The sequence below is a fragment of the Paroedura picta genome, chromosome 5, assembly GCF_049243985.1.
Source record: "Paroedura picta isolate Pp20150507F chromosome 5, Ppicta_v3.0, whole genome shotgun sequence".
In the NCBI taxonomy this organism is placed as follows: Eukaryota; Metazoa; Chordata; class Lepidosauria; order Squamata; family Gekkonidae; genus Paroedura; species Paroedura picta.
This window is the reverse complement of record NC_135373.1, coordinates 57,176,213-57,192,030: the sequence shown is the minus strand read 5'-3', so window position 1 is coordinate 57,192,030 and position 15,818 is coordinate 57,176,213. Positions and strand designations below refer to the sequence as shown.

General features: G+C 39.9%; 1 protein-coding gene across 15 annotated transcripts in view; it reads left to right on the top strand.

The window, feature by feature from the left end:
* Positions 1-15,818, top strand: part of SRPK2 (SRSF protein kinase 2) — a 164,335-nt gene that overhangs the window by 129,237 nt on the left and 19,280 nt on the right. For all 15 annotated transcript variants that reach the window (XM_077338128.1, XM_077338130.1, XM_077338129.1 and 12 more), the window contains 3 exons: positions 2,465-2,490; positions 6,340-6,586; positions 8,971-9,459. In XM_077338128.1, coding sequence (XP_077194243.1) covers positions 2,465-2,490; positions 6,340-6,586; positions 8,971-9,459 — 762 coding nt within the window. The remainder of the gene's footprint in view (positions 1-2,464; positions 2,491-6,339; positions 6,587-8,970; positions 9,460-15,818) is intronic.

Genomic DNA, 15,818 nt, shown 5'->3' with positions numbered 1-15,818 from the left:
TATACTTTCCCCCCTTTTAGCATTGAATTGATATACCAATAGCGTGCATGTGCATTAAAAAGGAAAGGAAAGGGAAAAAATGGGTGGGGCCGACCCATTACTGGTGATGATAGCACCTTGTCTCTGAAACCCCAATTGAATTGAGACAAACCTATAGGAAAAAACTTCAAATGACAACTGAAAAACTGCTGATGAAGAGAAAATGTGCAGAAGTTTGATGTGATTCTGCTATCAGATAAACAGCTAAGAAAGCACAGGACAGGAAATCTTGTTCAGAAAAGCCCTTGGTGAACAAGTGGGCAGCAGTTTTGCCATAGTGAGGGGTGTGTACAGCTTTACTACTCAGCTTCACTGGTAACAAGCAGCTGTTGTTACCTTCCAGCGATCCCCAGAGTAGAAAGGGGTAGACCTCTGCAGACATCGGATAATGTGCTTTCAATGCCCTTTAGAAGCAGATTTTCTTGTTCTGCACATGAAAATCCAGCTGCAAAAGCACACTGAAAGTGCATTATCCAACCTGTGCAGATTGGGACATTCTTCAGAGATAGGTATATGCAGTCATACTGCTTTGGCAATAGCAGCCTCAATAAGATTTCTTCTGTCCCTGCTTTGAGAAGCAGAGGAGGGAAATAACTGGAGTTCGTTGCTCTAGGAGCCATGAGCTGGGATTGCCTAATCCCTAAGCCTGAAAAAGGAAGTGGGTAAGCAACATTAGCAGCTGGTTTTCGTAGTTCACATGGTACAACAGCAGTGACAGGAGCAACTGAACTACTGTACTAATGCTTGCTTACTTACCCACATAACCGTGGTTTGAAGCCTGCCTTCTGTGGGGACAGTATCAGAGAGGCCACCCTGATGCCATCTTCTACCTCACCCTACCCTCAAAAAATTCCAAGTGCAATGGCATTTGCATGCTTCCCTCAAATGTGCCTTCGTTGCACAGCTACACTACTAAGGTCACCAGTAGTGAGTTCTAACTGATTTGTATGGTGAATGCTTTAATAATGTAATTCTTTATCATTGGCGTTGGCTTAAAAGTCTTCTCCTTTCCACTTTTCTTTATATTAGCCTTTGCTAGCATTAGATTTCATATCATCGGTATCTTATAAAATGTAACTAACAAAAATGAGCCATGATCTGGATATCTCAAGCTAGCCCAAACTCGTTAGATCTCAGGAACTAGACTGGGTTAGCCCTGGCTAGAATTTGGATGGGAGACCACCAAGGAATGCCAGGGTTGTAATGTAGAAGCAGACAAAGGCAAACCACCTTGGAACATCTCTTGCCTTAAAAACTCTACAGGGTTGCTGTAAGTCAGCTGTGACTTGACGACACTTTCCACCACCACCCCAGTAGTGGGTGATCGAGGAGATGGATGGCTTTTTACCATATGTGTGTTAACTGGAAAGTTTACATAAAATTTGCATGTTTGCATTATTTGCATGGTTCCCCCCCCCCCCCGTGTGGCCTAGTCACTTGTATGTTAAGACACATGTTCTGTGTGACTGAACAAACCTCCCAAACTGGACCACAATTTGCACTAAGGAGAGTCAGGGAGAAATGCATCCAAATTTGTTCTTATATGTCAACACTCTGTTATATTGATTTATTTCAAAGATACTGGGCACCATAGCAAGAGTGTAAAGAAACCTGAGATGTGGATCAATTAGAATAACTGGTAGTTTATGTGAATGGAATAAAATATATTTCTGGAGTCAGAATAATATCAAGGAGGAGGAGAATGAAAAAAAAAACACAACGTAGTACTTAATCAAAAGCCAAAGTCCTTGGAATCTTTTTCTTTATTAAGAATGTGCCCAGGAATGTATAAACTGAACTGAAATATGTTGAAAAATAGTCATAAGAGCTTCTAGTCTATGGTAGAGTCAGTCGCTCTGGGGACTTCCATGAATTTGTGGCTTGCCTCACATGCTGGCCATTTACCATTATGTCTGTGAATTTGTGGCATGCCTTGCAGGCTGGACATCCTGCTGCTGTCAGCCCCTGTACCTCTTGTTATTCTGCAAATAGCACAAAACTAGGCTAGAGTATGGTATATGACTCAGAATCACACGTCCAAAATGGAGGGAGGTAACAGACCAAAGCTAGCAAAGTGGCATGTTAAAACTCAAGAAAACCATTTGAAGGCTTCCCAGTCTTCTCTACATTTGTACAAAGAGCTGTTGTGAGGCTTCAACATGCTCAAGGTGTGTTTGACACTTATTCTCCCAGCTCCTTCCAGAGTCAGTAGGAACAGTCATTTCTTCCTCTAATCAATTCTGTAGCTCTTATAGTCTTCTTCCTGAAGTGGACTGTTTACACTGAGGGAGACTGGGCAAAATAGGGAGAGCTTTGATCACCTGCCTTTGTATTAGCAGATTTCCTTTTATATATTTCTAATTGTATAGACTGTACAGTCACTTCAATCTGGATTTGACACCAGATGTGTTTTTTTCTCCTCCAGTGAGTACTGCCCCGCAACAAAAACCTGTGAGTATTATTTTGCTGTTTTTTATTGGGTGCACTTGTTGTCATTGGTTGATTGCAATTTAAATTTATAACATTTTAGATTACATAGTCTTATCAAACTGCAGGTTTAGTACTTAAGTACGATATTTTGACTTAAATTGTGTGTTATTTTTTCCCTCCAGATTTTTTACCAATTCTAGTAAAGTTATTAAATATAATTTATCAAGCATAAACATATTCCTGGTTGATCCTAGAATTTCCTGTTTCCTCACTCTAAGGAACTCTTGAAATACGTGAAATGCAAACTCCCCCTGCCTCCCTGTTTTACCGGAGTCATGCCTTGACTTGTTCTTTGTTCCTTGTGAAAGATGTTTCTTGTTAGATGCCTAGGTTGAGAACTATTAAAATATTCAGTTTTTCTAACAATTGGAAAGGCTCTCCATCTTTCATCTTCAATGTATGGTGAGCAGTTGTTGATAATGGCCAAGGCATTGGTACTGTGCCTGTGCTGGCCGGCCACAGACAGAATTCTTTCCTAGCTTTAAGGAACCAAAATGGGAGGGTGTTCCTCCCCTTCCAAGCTGATGCAACAGCATTTTCTGATCTAAACTGTCATGTGCTCTGGAGGAGAGTGCCCCTCTAGTTCCTTTTCTGCCACCAAATGGATAGGATCTTTCTAGCTTATGCTCCATTTAGTAGTTTCCGTTCTTCATTCAAGTTGTTGTGATTTTGCTTGTGTTCCAGGTATTTCACTGCAAGACCTCCATTCCATGCAGATTACTGAGCTCTTGGGGCTCGATCGCCCAAACTTTTCTTTACCAGCATGGTGAGGCAGCTTTTGCTGACCTACTCCCCTCTCCCTTTGAGCCTCTGCTCAGTGGTCTCTCCCTGCTGTGGAGCTTTCATTATGGGCCTATGATGTTTACCAAGACATTCTTTTAAAAATGCATTTGGTATGAAACAAAAATAACCTATAGTGACGAACATTACTCATGAGCTTGGGGGAATCTCATAATGTGGCCATGTGCAAGGTCTGCCAGGCCTTTACTTTGAAAGTATGTTCTGAAGAGAGTTATCTCTTAGGGGAGCTCTTTGGAGGAAGCTGTCCAAATTGGTTCAGAGACTGGATCAGCCTAAACCACCCTCTTTGGTTTGGTCAGTCCCATCGGTTCTGGCACGGGAGTCTTGTTCTGGCCCCCCCACTGATATGCTAGGTTCTGATAACTGAAAACCATCAATCTCATCAGAAGAGAACTGTGTCTACGGCCACATTTTTGACATTGATATAACTGGACATCAGCCTCAACTTCCTTTGGTCCAGCTTGCTGTTCCTTAGTACTGGCAGTAAAGAACTCAAAGTAGAGTAAACACAAGGAAAAGATAGCTACTTCTACTGGACATCAGAAATGACTTATCTTCCCAGGAACCTGATGTTATTTTGTTGTCTCCTTGCATCCCATCACCACACTTCTCCCCAATTGAGGATCTTCACCTGTATGGTGAGCAAATGTTGATAATGGCCAAGGCATTGCACATTGTTGTCACTGCAATGGAGAACAAATTGATGGATAAAATCTAGAATCCTCTTTACCCAGCCTTCGCAGACATTGTGACCTTCCTGGTCTTAAAGGACCTTACTGATCTAACTGCCCTAGTTTGGCAGATACCAGTATCCAGATCAAAACAGGATTCCTGCAGTTTTCTATCCATCCACTCAACAACATCTTTCCTCATCACTGAGGGAATGTAGACACCTCAAAGGCAAGTTCAACGTTCATCTCCAACTGATAGGGAGAGTTGGCATTTGGACTCAATAGGCCACAAAATATACTCTTCAACAGCTTTAAGCTTGAGGATTTTTGAACTACCAAGCCATTATGGGAGGGCTACCAGCTGTTCATGTGGGAGAAGCCATCATAGTATCTCAATACCTTCTTTGAGGAATCCTGTTCACTGGATAAACAATGTGGAGCTGCACTGAAAACAGAAGATGAAAATATGATTCCATTTACCTGTTGTCAGTGTCTTCTGTGCCAAACACACATTCCTTCCCTCCTATCCCACTGTGAGCTGTCTTACCTCTTTAGTAGTTTGTGAGTTTGCGGTAGCCAGTCAGGATATGAAGACTGGGGGAGGGGTCACCTCCAGAGCACATGATAGATTAGGCAGTAATATGCTGTTATGTCAGCTCTGTAGAAAAGGAGCACCCTCCCTTTGGTTACTTAAAGCTAGGAAGAAATTCTGTCCATGATTGTCCTGTGCCAGCATAGTCCCAGTGTGTGCCTACAGAGAAGAGGTTGACAAATAACTGTTATAGGTAAGATCAACCATTTTTTTTGTTCCATGCGTTCGTTAAAATTCAGCTTTCTGTCTATTGAGGAAAGATCCTGATGTTTTGATATTTTATGTGCGAGTCAAGAGATTTTGGCTTGTTTGTGTGCAGCTATAAATAGATCATACATATAGGATTATGTGATAAATTATACACTAATTTATTTTTAGTAGCCAATTCATTGTGACAGTTAAAAATAGCACTTGTACATAAGTTTTGTATTAGCTCTACAACAATAATAGCTTTAGTACAGAGATCAAGATATTACCACATTTAAACTTCATTAGAAACCAACCCTGCAAGATCATGTAATTTATGTGCTGGCATTTCATATAGCTCCATTGCCTTCAAGTCAGAAGTCTTATTTTGTTTATTTTTCCACAGAGCAGAGGAATTGTTGTGTACGGACATTTTTGTGTTAAGTTCCTACATCCAGTAGCCTACTTAGTACTCGCCATATAGGCTGTGATGCTATTTGTTATTAGGCTATTGGAAAAACTCTATGAACAGCAGTGTTGCCATGCTTTACAACATGGGTGGATAAACCATGACTTTCCAGCTGTCCATGGACTATAATTCCCATGAGACCCTGCGAGTGGAATTACAGTCCATGGACAACTGGAGAGCCACAATTTGGCCTCCTCAGCTTTACAAGAAGCTGCTATCGAACCGGAGAGTATTTTATAAGTAATTTGTCATATGGCATGTGGGTCAGACGTTCAAGTAGGAATAAAATTAAATGAATTATGTTATGATAACGTAAGCCTCTTGTATTAACCTGTGCTGTTTTTAGTCTCAGTCAGTGATTTATGGGATTTCTGAAACTTGTGTGAAGGCCTGCAGCCACAGTTGTCAGATATAGTTAAATACAAGAAACCTGGAAGTATAAAATAAAACTTCATTTTTCTCCTGATATAAAAGTTCCTGTCATATATTATTCAATTATTTGTCCCATCAGGAGTGCTTTTTCACTCCTGATGGGACAAATAATGGAATGAACTAATTTATTTAAAATACTTTTATCCTGCTTTTCACCCAATCGAGAGAATCAAAAATTACATAAACTCAAAAAATAAAGTCCTTTTCAACCCTTATTCCAGTTAATGTGTATCTTGATGAAGCTGTATCTCCCAGTAACTTGTAGTTTATTTAAAAAACGTAAATTTTGGCCTCGTTGCCTGTTCCTACCCAGTATAATGTGTTAGATCCTATGATTTCTTCCATTGGAAGAATAGTGTAGTATTTGAATAGGATCCTGTCCTATATATTGAACTAAAATGCTGGTAAACAAATAATTTGAAGAATTAGAAAGACTTTTCACACAAGTAAAAATGAGGAATTGGTAGCCTGAACCTTTTAGCTGTTCTTGTAAAATAATTCTAGCTTGAGGCTATTTCTTCTTTTACATTCTTTTGATTTTAGAATTATACAGAAGAGCTATTCCATAGTATTATTTCTTGTTCACAGGAGTTTGTTTTAAAAAATAAAATCGCCTTCACATCCAGTGATTGGAATATTAATTTTTTAACATTTTTTAGGTTGGAAAGATATCTAAAAACAAAAAGAAGAAACTGAAAAAGAAGCAAAAGAGGCAAGCTGAGCTACTTGAAAAGCGCCTGCAAGAAATAGAGGAATTGGAACGAGAAGCAGAAAGGAAAAAAAAAGAAGAAAACATAACTTCTACTGTTCCATCCAATGATCAAGAAGATGAATACCATCCAGAAGTCAAACTAAAAACGGTTGAATTAGAGGAAGTAGCAGATGAAGAACCTGGGAACGAGGATGGTAAGTATGTGCTGTTTTATTTCGGTGCAAATGAGAATCTCTTTCCATAGATACCCCATATAGTGTATGCTGCTATTGTAAAGGAATCTTCTAAAAACTGAACAACCATTAAACTAGTTCTGAGTTTTAACTTTTTCCCTCACTCAGCAATTCCACTCCTCCCCTTTCCCCATAGTAAACGATTTTTCTAACTGAAGCAATTCATGAGTCCTCAACCTTTTGGCACATGGGGGCTACATTAGTGTGCCCAGTGCCTAAAGAGGGCCACATCATAAACCAAAATGTAACAAAATTATTAACCTAATTATTTAGATCAAAATTAAACATTCAAAAGTAAATGAAGAATTGTTAACTTTAACGCAATCCATTTTGAAATAATATTTTACTGTGGAATCGAAAGGCGATGGCAGCAGGTGGCAGGTGGCGGCGGCGAAGGAGCCATGGCAATGGCCACCTCTATGCTGCCCCATCTGTTGTGTGCTGGCACATGCACATCGTGCAAGTGCACAACAGACGGGGCCGCGTAGAGGTGGCCATTGTCATGGCTCCTCCTCCTCCGCTATCTGCTGCTATCGCCTGCCGCTGCCCACTGCCGCTTCTAGCCGCTGTCACCTTGAGATAGGCGAGCAGCCGATGGTGGCGGGTGGCAGGCAATGGCTGCATCCGCGCCGCTTTACCTGTTATGCGCCTTTGCGCGCACGCACACAGACTTGTACACGCCGACGCCAGCTGCAGCAGAGTTCAAGGTTTAGGTTCAAGGTTTTGGTAATAACCCTTAAAGCCATCCGTGGGCTGGACTTCCCATATCTGAGGGACTGCCTATTTCCCTAAGCCCTCCATATGATCTTGTACTCGGCAGGTATGAATTTGCTATGAATATGCTAAATTTGCTCCCTGGCCCACAAGAAGTACATCTGGCCTTAACCAGGGCCAGATCCTTTTCGGTCCTCGCCCCGAACTGGTGGAATGAGCTAATGGCCTTGATGGAGGTTGTACAATTCTGCAGGACTTGCAAGACTGAGGTTGAGGCTGGGTGATAGCTAAGATCAGGGTCCCCTCCTCAGATTGACCAGGACATTAGGCCCTCCCCCTAATACACCTTAATTCCCTGAGGTGCCAGATAGGGGTGGAGGCTCGAAAAAGATGGGGGGAGTGTTAATGGTGGCATCAGATGAAGAATGGGTTCTTATGTAGGGATTGTTTTATATTTTATTGGGTGGTTTTTACTTTTGTAACCTGCCAGCTTGCTGGGAGTGGTGGGTAAAAAAATCTAAATAACAACAACAACAACAACAAATATGCAAACTGAGTTTGCTTCTGTGAAGCTTCTAACATTTTACCCTCTGTGCCTTCATTTTATTATTGTAACCAGCTCCTTGGTGGGTATCTTATTCTGCAGTGTGCCAGATATATGTATCTAGGGATGATTTATTTTTAATCTTGGTTACGTCATGCTGAGTTTAATTTCTGTCCAAACCTTCGTGGTCTTCACAGTTGTCTTCAACTGCATCCCTAATTTTGCTGTTTTCTGCTTTTATAGCCTGTGCTGTTACTTGTTGCTCATTTTTCTTTCACTAATCCAGTTTGCCTTGAATATCCGTTAGGTTAATATTGCTCTATCCTTTCTTACTCCATTTAATTATGGTGGCTGCTACTTTGTCAAGGTGATTTGTATCTTTCAGCAGACTAATGTTAAATATAAGCCAGTAATTAGTCTTTTGTGGGCTGCATTTGAGCCTGTGTTTGTTCAGTGATCCTCATCAAAGAAATTGCAAGCAAAAATAGGTGCTTCAGGCTAATTGTACAGCATGTTTTCCACACCCAAATAAGTGGTGTGTTTTAAAAATCCATGCAGAGTTTTTCAGTTTCCATACTTTACATCGCTAATATTTGAATCATTGTGGAAATTGAAATCTTGGCTAAGTCAAATATGGGTTTTAGAAATGCTTGAATAAGAGGAGATGGTACACAAACATCACAAAAGCAAAGTCCAATTACTCTTTTGATGATTTACCTGCTCAGAGTAACAAGTTTTGTGTGGACCATTGCTCACTGCAGTGCAATCACTGTGGAGACTTTTCATTGAAAGAGACACCTACAGAGGAAGGATCCACTGGTACAGAAGCAGCATACTCATTACCAGTCTGATACTCTGCTAGAGCTGAATAGGTGACTGTGTCCGTCATCATAAGCCTTTGATTAACTTTGCTTGTTGAACTATGAATTATATCATTACTTTACTGGTGAATATTTGTTAATAATAAAACAAATTAAATGCCATATATTCATTTCAAAAAGAGTGTGCCTTTAAAGTCACACGTTATAAATGACAGTATAATTCAATGTGGCTATATAAATATATGTATATATATATTATACCTAAGGTGAAACAGAAGATCAGGATGAAAAGGAAGACACAGAAAAAGAAAATGCAGAAAAAGATGATGATGTTGAGCAGGAACTTCTCAACTTGGACCCTACAGATACCACTTGGATAGAGTCCTCGAAAACAAATGGTCACATTATAAACGGTCCTTTCTTACTAGAAGAACAACTTGAAGATGAAGATGAGGAAGAGGAAGAATGCCCAAATGCTGAGCAATATAATCTTGATGAGCCAAATGTGAAAAGTGATTACAGTTATAGTAGCTCCTATGAACAATTTAATGGTGAATTGCCAAACGGACGTCATAAAATCCCAGAGTCCCAGTTTTCTGAATTCTCAGCTTCGGTGTTCTCTAGTGCTTTAGATTCTGTGGCTTGTGGTTCAGCTGTGTCTGAAGAGTCAACTGGAACTGGAAGAGAAGAAAGTACTCCATCCCATGATAGGAGCAGGACAGTTTCAGCATCTAGTACTGGAGATTTGCCAAAAAGTAAGTGTTTTGCTTATACTTAACATTTATTCAGAACATTTTTTTCTTGATAAAGCAATCTAGATATAAACAATGTAAAAAGTACCTTGTATATTCTTTGTGGTCATTGCAGAATCTAGTAGGTATTTCACTGTAAAATGAGAGATAGGAAAGAAATCATGGTGATAGTGGGAACATTCGTTTGTTTTTCTAGATGTGTTGAAATTAACCTTTCTTTAGAAATCTCTAATAGTGAGTTACTCTTAGTCATGTTAATTGCTTGGGCAACCAATGATCTGTATAATTGTATCCATGCCACTTGTGGGATTTTGAGCCAGGGCTCAAGTATGCACCCTCTGCTGCCAGGCTTGAATGCCCGGTGGCTGTTTCTTCAGCTCGCTTTGTGCTCAGTGGGGCATTACAGCAAAATGCCTTGAATTGCCTTTGTTTTCAGCTTGTGTTTCTCAAACAGTAGCTCTCTGATCATATAATAAGTGAATTTTGATGCTGAAAAGGATTACAAGCATTTTGCAATATGACATGGGGGGAGTTGCTGTTCAAAATGTAAAAGGAACAAGTCCAACTGGATATCATGTAAGTTGTTGGCCTGCCTACAGTTTGAGGACCTATCATACAATCTCCCATAACATTTTGGTTGTGAATGTATTGTGTTTATATAATGCACCTTGCTGCAAGTTGGAGCATTGCTTGCTTCTCTAGGTAAGAATGTGCTGTGTTGTGTGTCCCCTTATTACAAATGAAGCAATATTTGATCAGCTGTTTGTGATTTATCGCCATTTTAGTACAAGAAGGAGCATTTTTAGGAAGGCTGTGTGTTTCTTTAGTGTTTCATTTCCATCCTGTTGTCTTGAGAGCTCTGCCCATGTATATGTGTCATACTAAGCCAGCATTATTTCTGGGATTGAATTAAAAGTCGGGTGGGAAAGGAGGAAAGTAAGCATTGCTCAGTAGTGTTCAGCTGAGGATATTGGAGCCCTTAAGAGACATGCAGAATCAGTAAGGTGCTTGCTGGCCATGTAATAATCCAATCCAAATAGAAGATAAATCTCTGAGGCCTGTTATGCACGGAGGGGAAGGTCCACATTCGAGGTGGAATGGTGGCGGCTAAAATCACCAATAGTGCACGCCGCAGGCGGCAGCCCGGCACAGAGTCGACATATGCCGCCGAAAAAGCTGTGTTACTGAGATGCGGAAGAAAGTGGAACTTTCCGGGCAACCAGGGCGCAACCAGAAGTGGCTCCGGGGTGGCCGCGTGCATAATCGGGGAGGTCTGTGGTGTACAGGGCTTCTGGGTATGCTTGCTCTCTCCCCTTCCGTGCCCTTCAGTTCTGCCTGCGGGACCTGCTCCTGTGCGTGCCATGGCTGCCCAGCCTCGGTCAGCACCGTGCTCGCCTCCCTTCCTGTTTGCTCCGCATCGCCACCTCATCAGCTGCAGCCAGCAGCTGCTCTGGGTTTTGCCGCCATTGCATTCGTCCCGTGCGTTTGCAGTTTGCTTCGCTTCTTCCTCCTCTGCATTTTCCATGCGACCGCCAACTGCTGTTTCAGCGGCCGTGCATATTAGGCCTGAGTGAAATGTCAAACAGTGAAGCACAGCAGACACTCCTGGAATTCATTAACGGATTTAAAATATAAGCGGTGATTCAGTTTATTTTTCTTGCATTATCTTTGGATTTGGATCGGAACAAAAAAAAAATTGTGCAGAATCCAGATCTCAATATTTGGAGCACAAGGGAGTTTGACAACTTTTTTTTTTTTACAAAGTGCAGCCTTAGCTGTATCCTGATGCCTCATGTTGGATGGTTCTAAAAATATTTAATTCCAGTTCATAATAACAAAGTAATAAAAGAATGCAAAATGGCAAGATCGGAGATGGCTTTTGAAATTGTTCCAGTGATTTAAAAAACAAAAACAAAATCCAGCTATTTTGCCTCAAACTCCTTTGTCGAGCCTCTTTGTTTGTCTCCTGCTTGAGACATTTGTCTACTAATGTCCCCATAATCGACCCTGACACAGATGAGTGAGCAGCATATTTCTGAACTCCCAAGCCTCCCTAATCCCAAGCACTGCTTCTAATCTGCACTTCAGCAAGGAATCCAGGTAAGCTTAGTTCTTTTCCTCTATGCCTCTGAACATTTTGGTTTCTGTTGGTTAGCATTAAACTTTCTGGAGGCTGTGATCTTCTGGGTGGGAGGCAATTTCATTGGAAATAAGAGATGCTGCTGGTATATTGCTTGGGTAACCACCCAAACATCTCCCAATTGTTCTTTGGATGAATAGAATTTTGAACAACAGCCAACAGAGCATTCTGCTGTAGTATGAGATGGGAGGATTTTACCTGTGAGGTTTGTTGGTTATGCAAGAGCACTCTTGGATGTGCTGTGCTTTGTTAAAAAATAAGTAGACCAGAAAGCAGTGGGAGAGGGTAGGGGAGAGTGTTTTACAGATATTTCCATAACTCGCTTCATTACATAGAAAACATAACAATTTATTTTCCCCTCATTTTCACAATAGGGTGTTCAAAGGATATCTTCTGTACCAAAGAAAGCTCAGCCCAAAAGTAAGTCAACAGAAAACTAACCAGGATTTGAAGGAGTTCTCAAGACAAGCAATAAAGGAGCTTCAACAGCAGAAAGACCTTACCAGCTGAACAACTGAAGAAATATGAACAGAAATATTGGAAATCAGGAACTGGGCATAGCCAGAAAGGAGGAATACACAGTCTAGCAGATCTCTGTGTTTAATTCCTCCCATACCTTGCTTTTGTTCCTCCAGGCCTGCTTGAAATCCATGGCAAGGTGGCTTTCTGCACCACGCATTACAGCATTAGTTTGTGAGCTTCAGACAGCTTACTGAAACCCTTGCTGTTGTTCATCTAATTCTGTTCATGGAAGTACAGCTTGTATTCTTATGCTACCATATTGACCTTTATAATCTGTATCATACAAAGGAAGTAATTGGTGGTAGATAGGAAAGTAGAAAAGTATAAAGTGCAGTTTTCAACAGTAGTGTGCTTGACTCACTAGGTATCCTCTACAAATCAATATCACCTGAAGCAGTGTTTCCTTTAAATAATAGTAGGATTTGCTTTGCATCTTCCGAACTGGAGTTTTGGAAATACAGATTATTGACTGTTCTATGCTATTGCAGTGTTTTTACTTGGTGGTCTTTTCTGTTTTTTTAACTGAAATTTCTTAAAATCCATAATTTGTGGTAATTGGGGCACATATAACTGAGTTGTTGCTGAGCAGACAGTGGCTAATGTTCATATTCAAGAGTGGCTGTGATTCAGTGACAAGTGAAATGCTTTTCATGTATGATTTTCAGTCTCTAGCATCTCTGATTAAAGGATCTCAGGTTGCAAAATTTGTGAAAGCCTTACTGTGCCTGAGACCTTAAGAGAGCCAGTCAGAGTAGACAATACTGAAGATTATGGACTGATACCTAGAATGTGATTTAGTTATTTATTCCTATTCAGCAGGTAATTAGAATAGTCAAAGTACTCTTAAGCATTCTCAGCTATGAGAGCTTTTGCTGCCTTTTTGAGTGTGAGTCATAATTAATCATTCTGGATACTTTATGTACAATCGGCGATTGAATCATGTTCTAAATCCTCAGGTGTTCCTGCCTTTCTACATGTTGTACAAGATGGCACCAACACCACATCATTTAAGTGGTTTAAGTTATTATTATTGTATGGTTATTCAAATGTTATAACTGTTCCATGTATTGTTATTATGTTATTATGTAAACTGCCCTGAGCCTCTGGGGAAGGTGAAATAAACAAACAAACAAACAAATTAATAGGAGGGTACTATAAGTGCATCCATTTTAACAATTCTGTTTTAAATATTTATAAATAAAGCATCAGAATTATTTTTAGCAAAACATAGAATTTATGTGTTTACCATTGCTTGAATGTATCAGTAGACATTGTCAGTTTTTACTCCCTGCATAAGCCTGCAAATGAGTAGAGAATTAATTTTTATCTCTAGAATAGTGTTTTCTTAGAGGCAAATTTCTGAATAGACTTAACATTGAACATAGGTAATTGATGTTCTGATTCTGTACTTACTGATGTAATTGATGAGTTATCTTTGCTAAATTTTGATTAATTTCTCTGTGTTTGGAATAAACTGGAGATTTTAGCCAAAAGTACTTATGAAGGAACCAGAGATATAACATTTACAGAAGTTTTGATGCCAAGCCCTACCAGTGCTTTGGTTCAACAAAACCCTGAAACTTTTGAAAAACTGAAGTTCAAGCAATGTTTATTTTCTTATCAAGCCTAATTTTACTGTCTTAAAAACAAAGTGCTACGTGACATATTTTAAAAATGTAATGTGCCTTAATTTTCCAAAAGCAAAATTGTTAATATGCAAAGAGATGTGAACTGCTGCTTCATGTTATGTTCTAACACATGTACTTTTTTACCATCAGAGAAGCAAGTTCTCTGATAAGACTTTATTTTTGTTTCAGGCTTTGACTGATTGTTTGCTGTTACTGTTATGGTTTTACATTTTTATTGTTTGGATTTTTTGTTGTATTTTTCTTTAACTGATAGGTGCCTCATGAGCCCAGAACAGTTGAGATTGCAGGATATAGTTTATACTCAGAGAGTATAGGATATAAACCACTCATACCCTCCTAATTGTTTCAGCTAAGCTAGGCACAAGGTTGGTTGTTGGAAGTAAGCATTCTGTTGTGTTTTCTGTACTTGGGTGGAATATTATCCTTTCATTCTTCTTCAGGTTTTCATTGTATCATATGTAAGAAGTACAACATATTTAAAATGTTGTACTTCTTACATATGATACAATGAAAAAAATATGGATGAAAAGGAGGAATGGAAAAAAGGAATTAAGAACCAGAAGGTTAACCTATACACCCCCCCCCAAAAAAAAAGAGAGCATTGAGGTCATCAGACCAAAACCTACTGAGGAATCCTGGCCTAAAAGAGGTTAAACTGGCCTTGACCAGTTCCAGGGCCTTTTACCCTTGGCCCCAGCCTAGTGGAACACTGTGATAAAAGCAATCAGGATCTTGAGGAACTGTTGCCAGTTCCACAGGGTCTGCAAAACAGAGCTGTTCAACCAGGCATATACGTGTAGTCAGATAGAACAACAAAAATGCTGACATCACTGCCGAAACAGAAGGAAGACCAGCCTCCCAAGAAGACCTGGAACCCCCCCCCCCCCGCCCCAGTTTTTACTGAATGGAGCGAACAGAATGTATATAAGGTTTACTGTTTTTGAAATAATTGTTTTAACTCATGTTGTCACCTGCCCTGAGTTACCAGTAAGGGCAGGATACAAGAAAAAAGATTGGATTAAATTTTAAAAATTAAATTAAAGAAGTCAAAATGTGAGGGCCCAATAGTTCTATTTTTCACGTAAAATTAAAACATAAATATTACCAAATATTTTAAAAAACTGTATTTATTGCAGATTAGATAAAAATAAATGTAGGCTCAAATAGTAGCCTCAAATCAAAATAAAACTATAATTATCTCAAACAGACTATTTTTACCCTAAGTACTTTTTGCCCAGTTGGTCTTCTGTGGTCAGTGTTGTTACACAAGGGCTCCAGACAGTGATAATATAGAGATTCCTTAAACTTAGAACAACTCTGAATTGTTTCAGAATTCAAATCTGTGATGTAATGTAGAAATATAATTCAGAGGCCTCGTTTTAAATAATGTGCTGCCCTGGTCAGGTACACATGCCTTGAATGGTAATAGAGGTGTATATCTTCTTCTCCTGGTCCTGGAGCCCATAGTATGTAATAGGGTACATATTATAAATGCTGACCTGCCTATCTTGGTAGAAGGGAGGAGTAGAAAAATGTAAAGATAATATCTGGGATGCCAGTTGTGATGATCATGGCACTGGAAGAGCAAAATGAAATATTTTACAGTACATTAGAATAATAGAATGAAGTACTGCAGTCTTCCTGAACAGAAAAGATCTGACCACTGCAGCGCATGCCCTTGTAACGTGTTGAAAATGCATTCTACATGGGGATGCCCTTGAAAAGTGTGTGGAAACTTCAGGTGGTACAAAATGCTGTAGCCGGGATGTTGACAGGAGTGAGTAACTCCAGTCTTGGTGCATCTACACTGACTCCTAGTTTCTGGGCACAATTCAAGGTGCTGGTGTTAATTTTTGAAGACTTGTACAGTTTGAGACCTGCATACCATAAGTATTGCCAACTCCCGTACAAACCTGCTCAACCACTGTGATCATCTTCTGAAGCCCTGCTTCAGGTTCCCCCACCTTCTGAGGTTAGGCAGGTGCCCACTCAAGAAATCAACTTCTTAGTCATGGTGTCCAAATTGTGTAAGTGCTTCCTCAGGGTTGTTA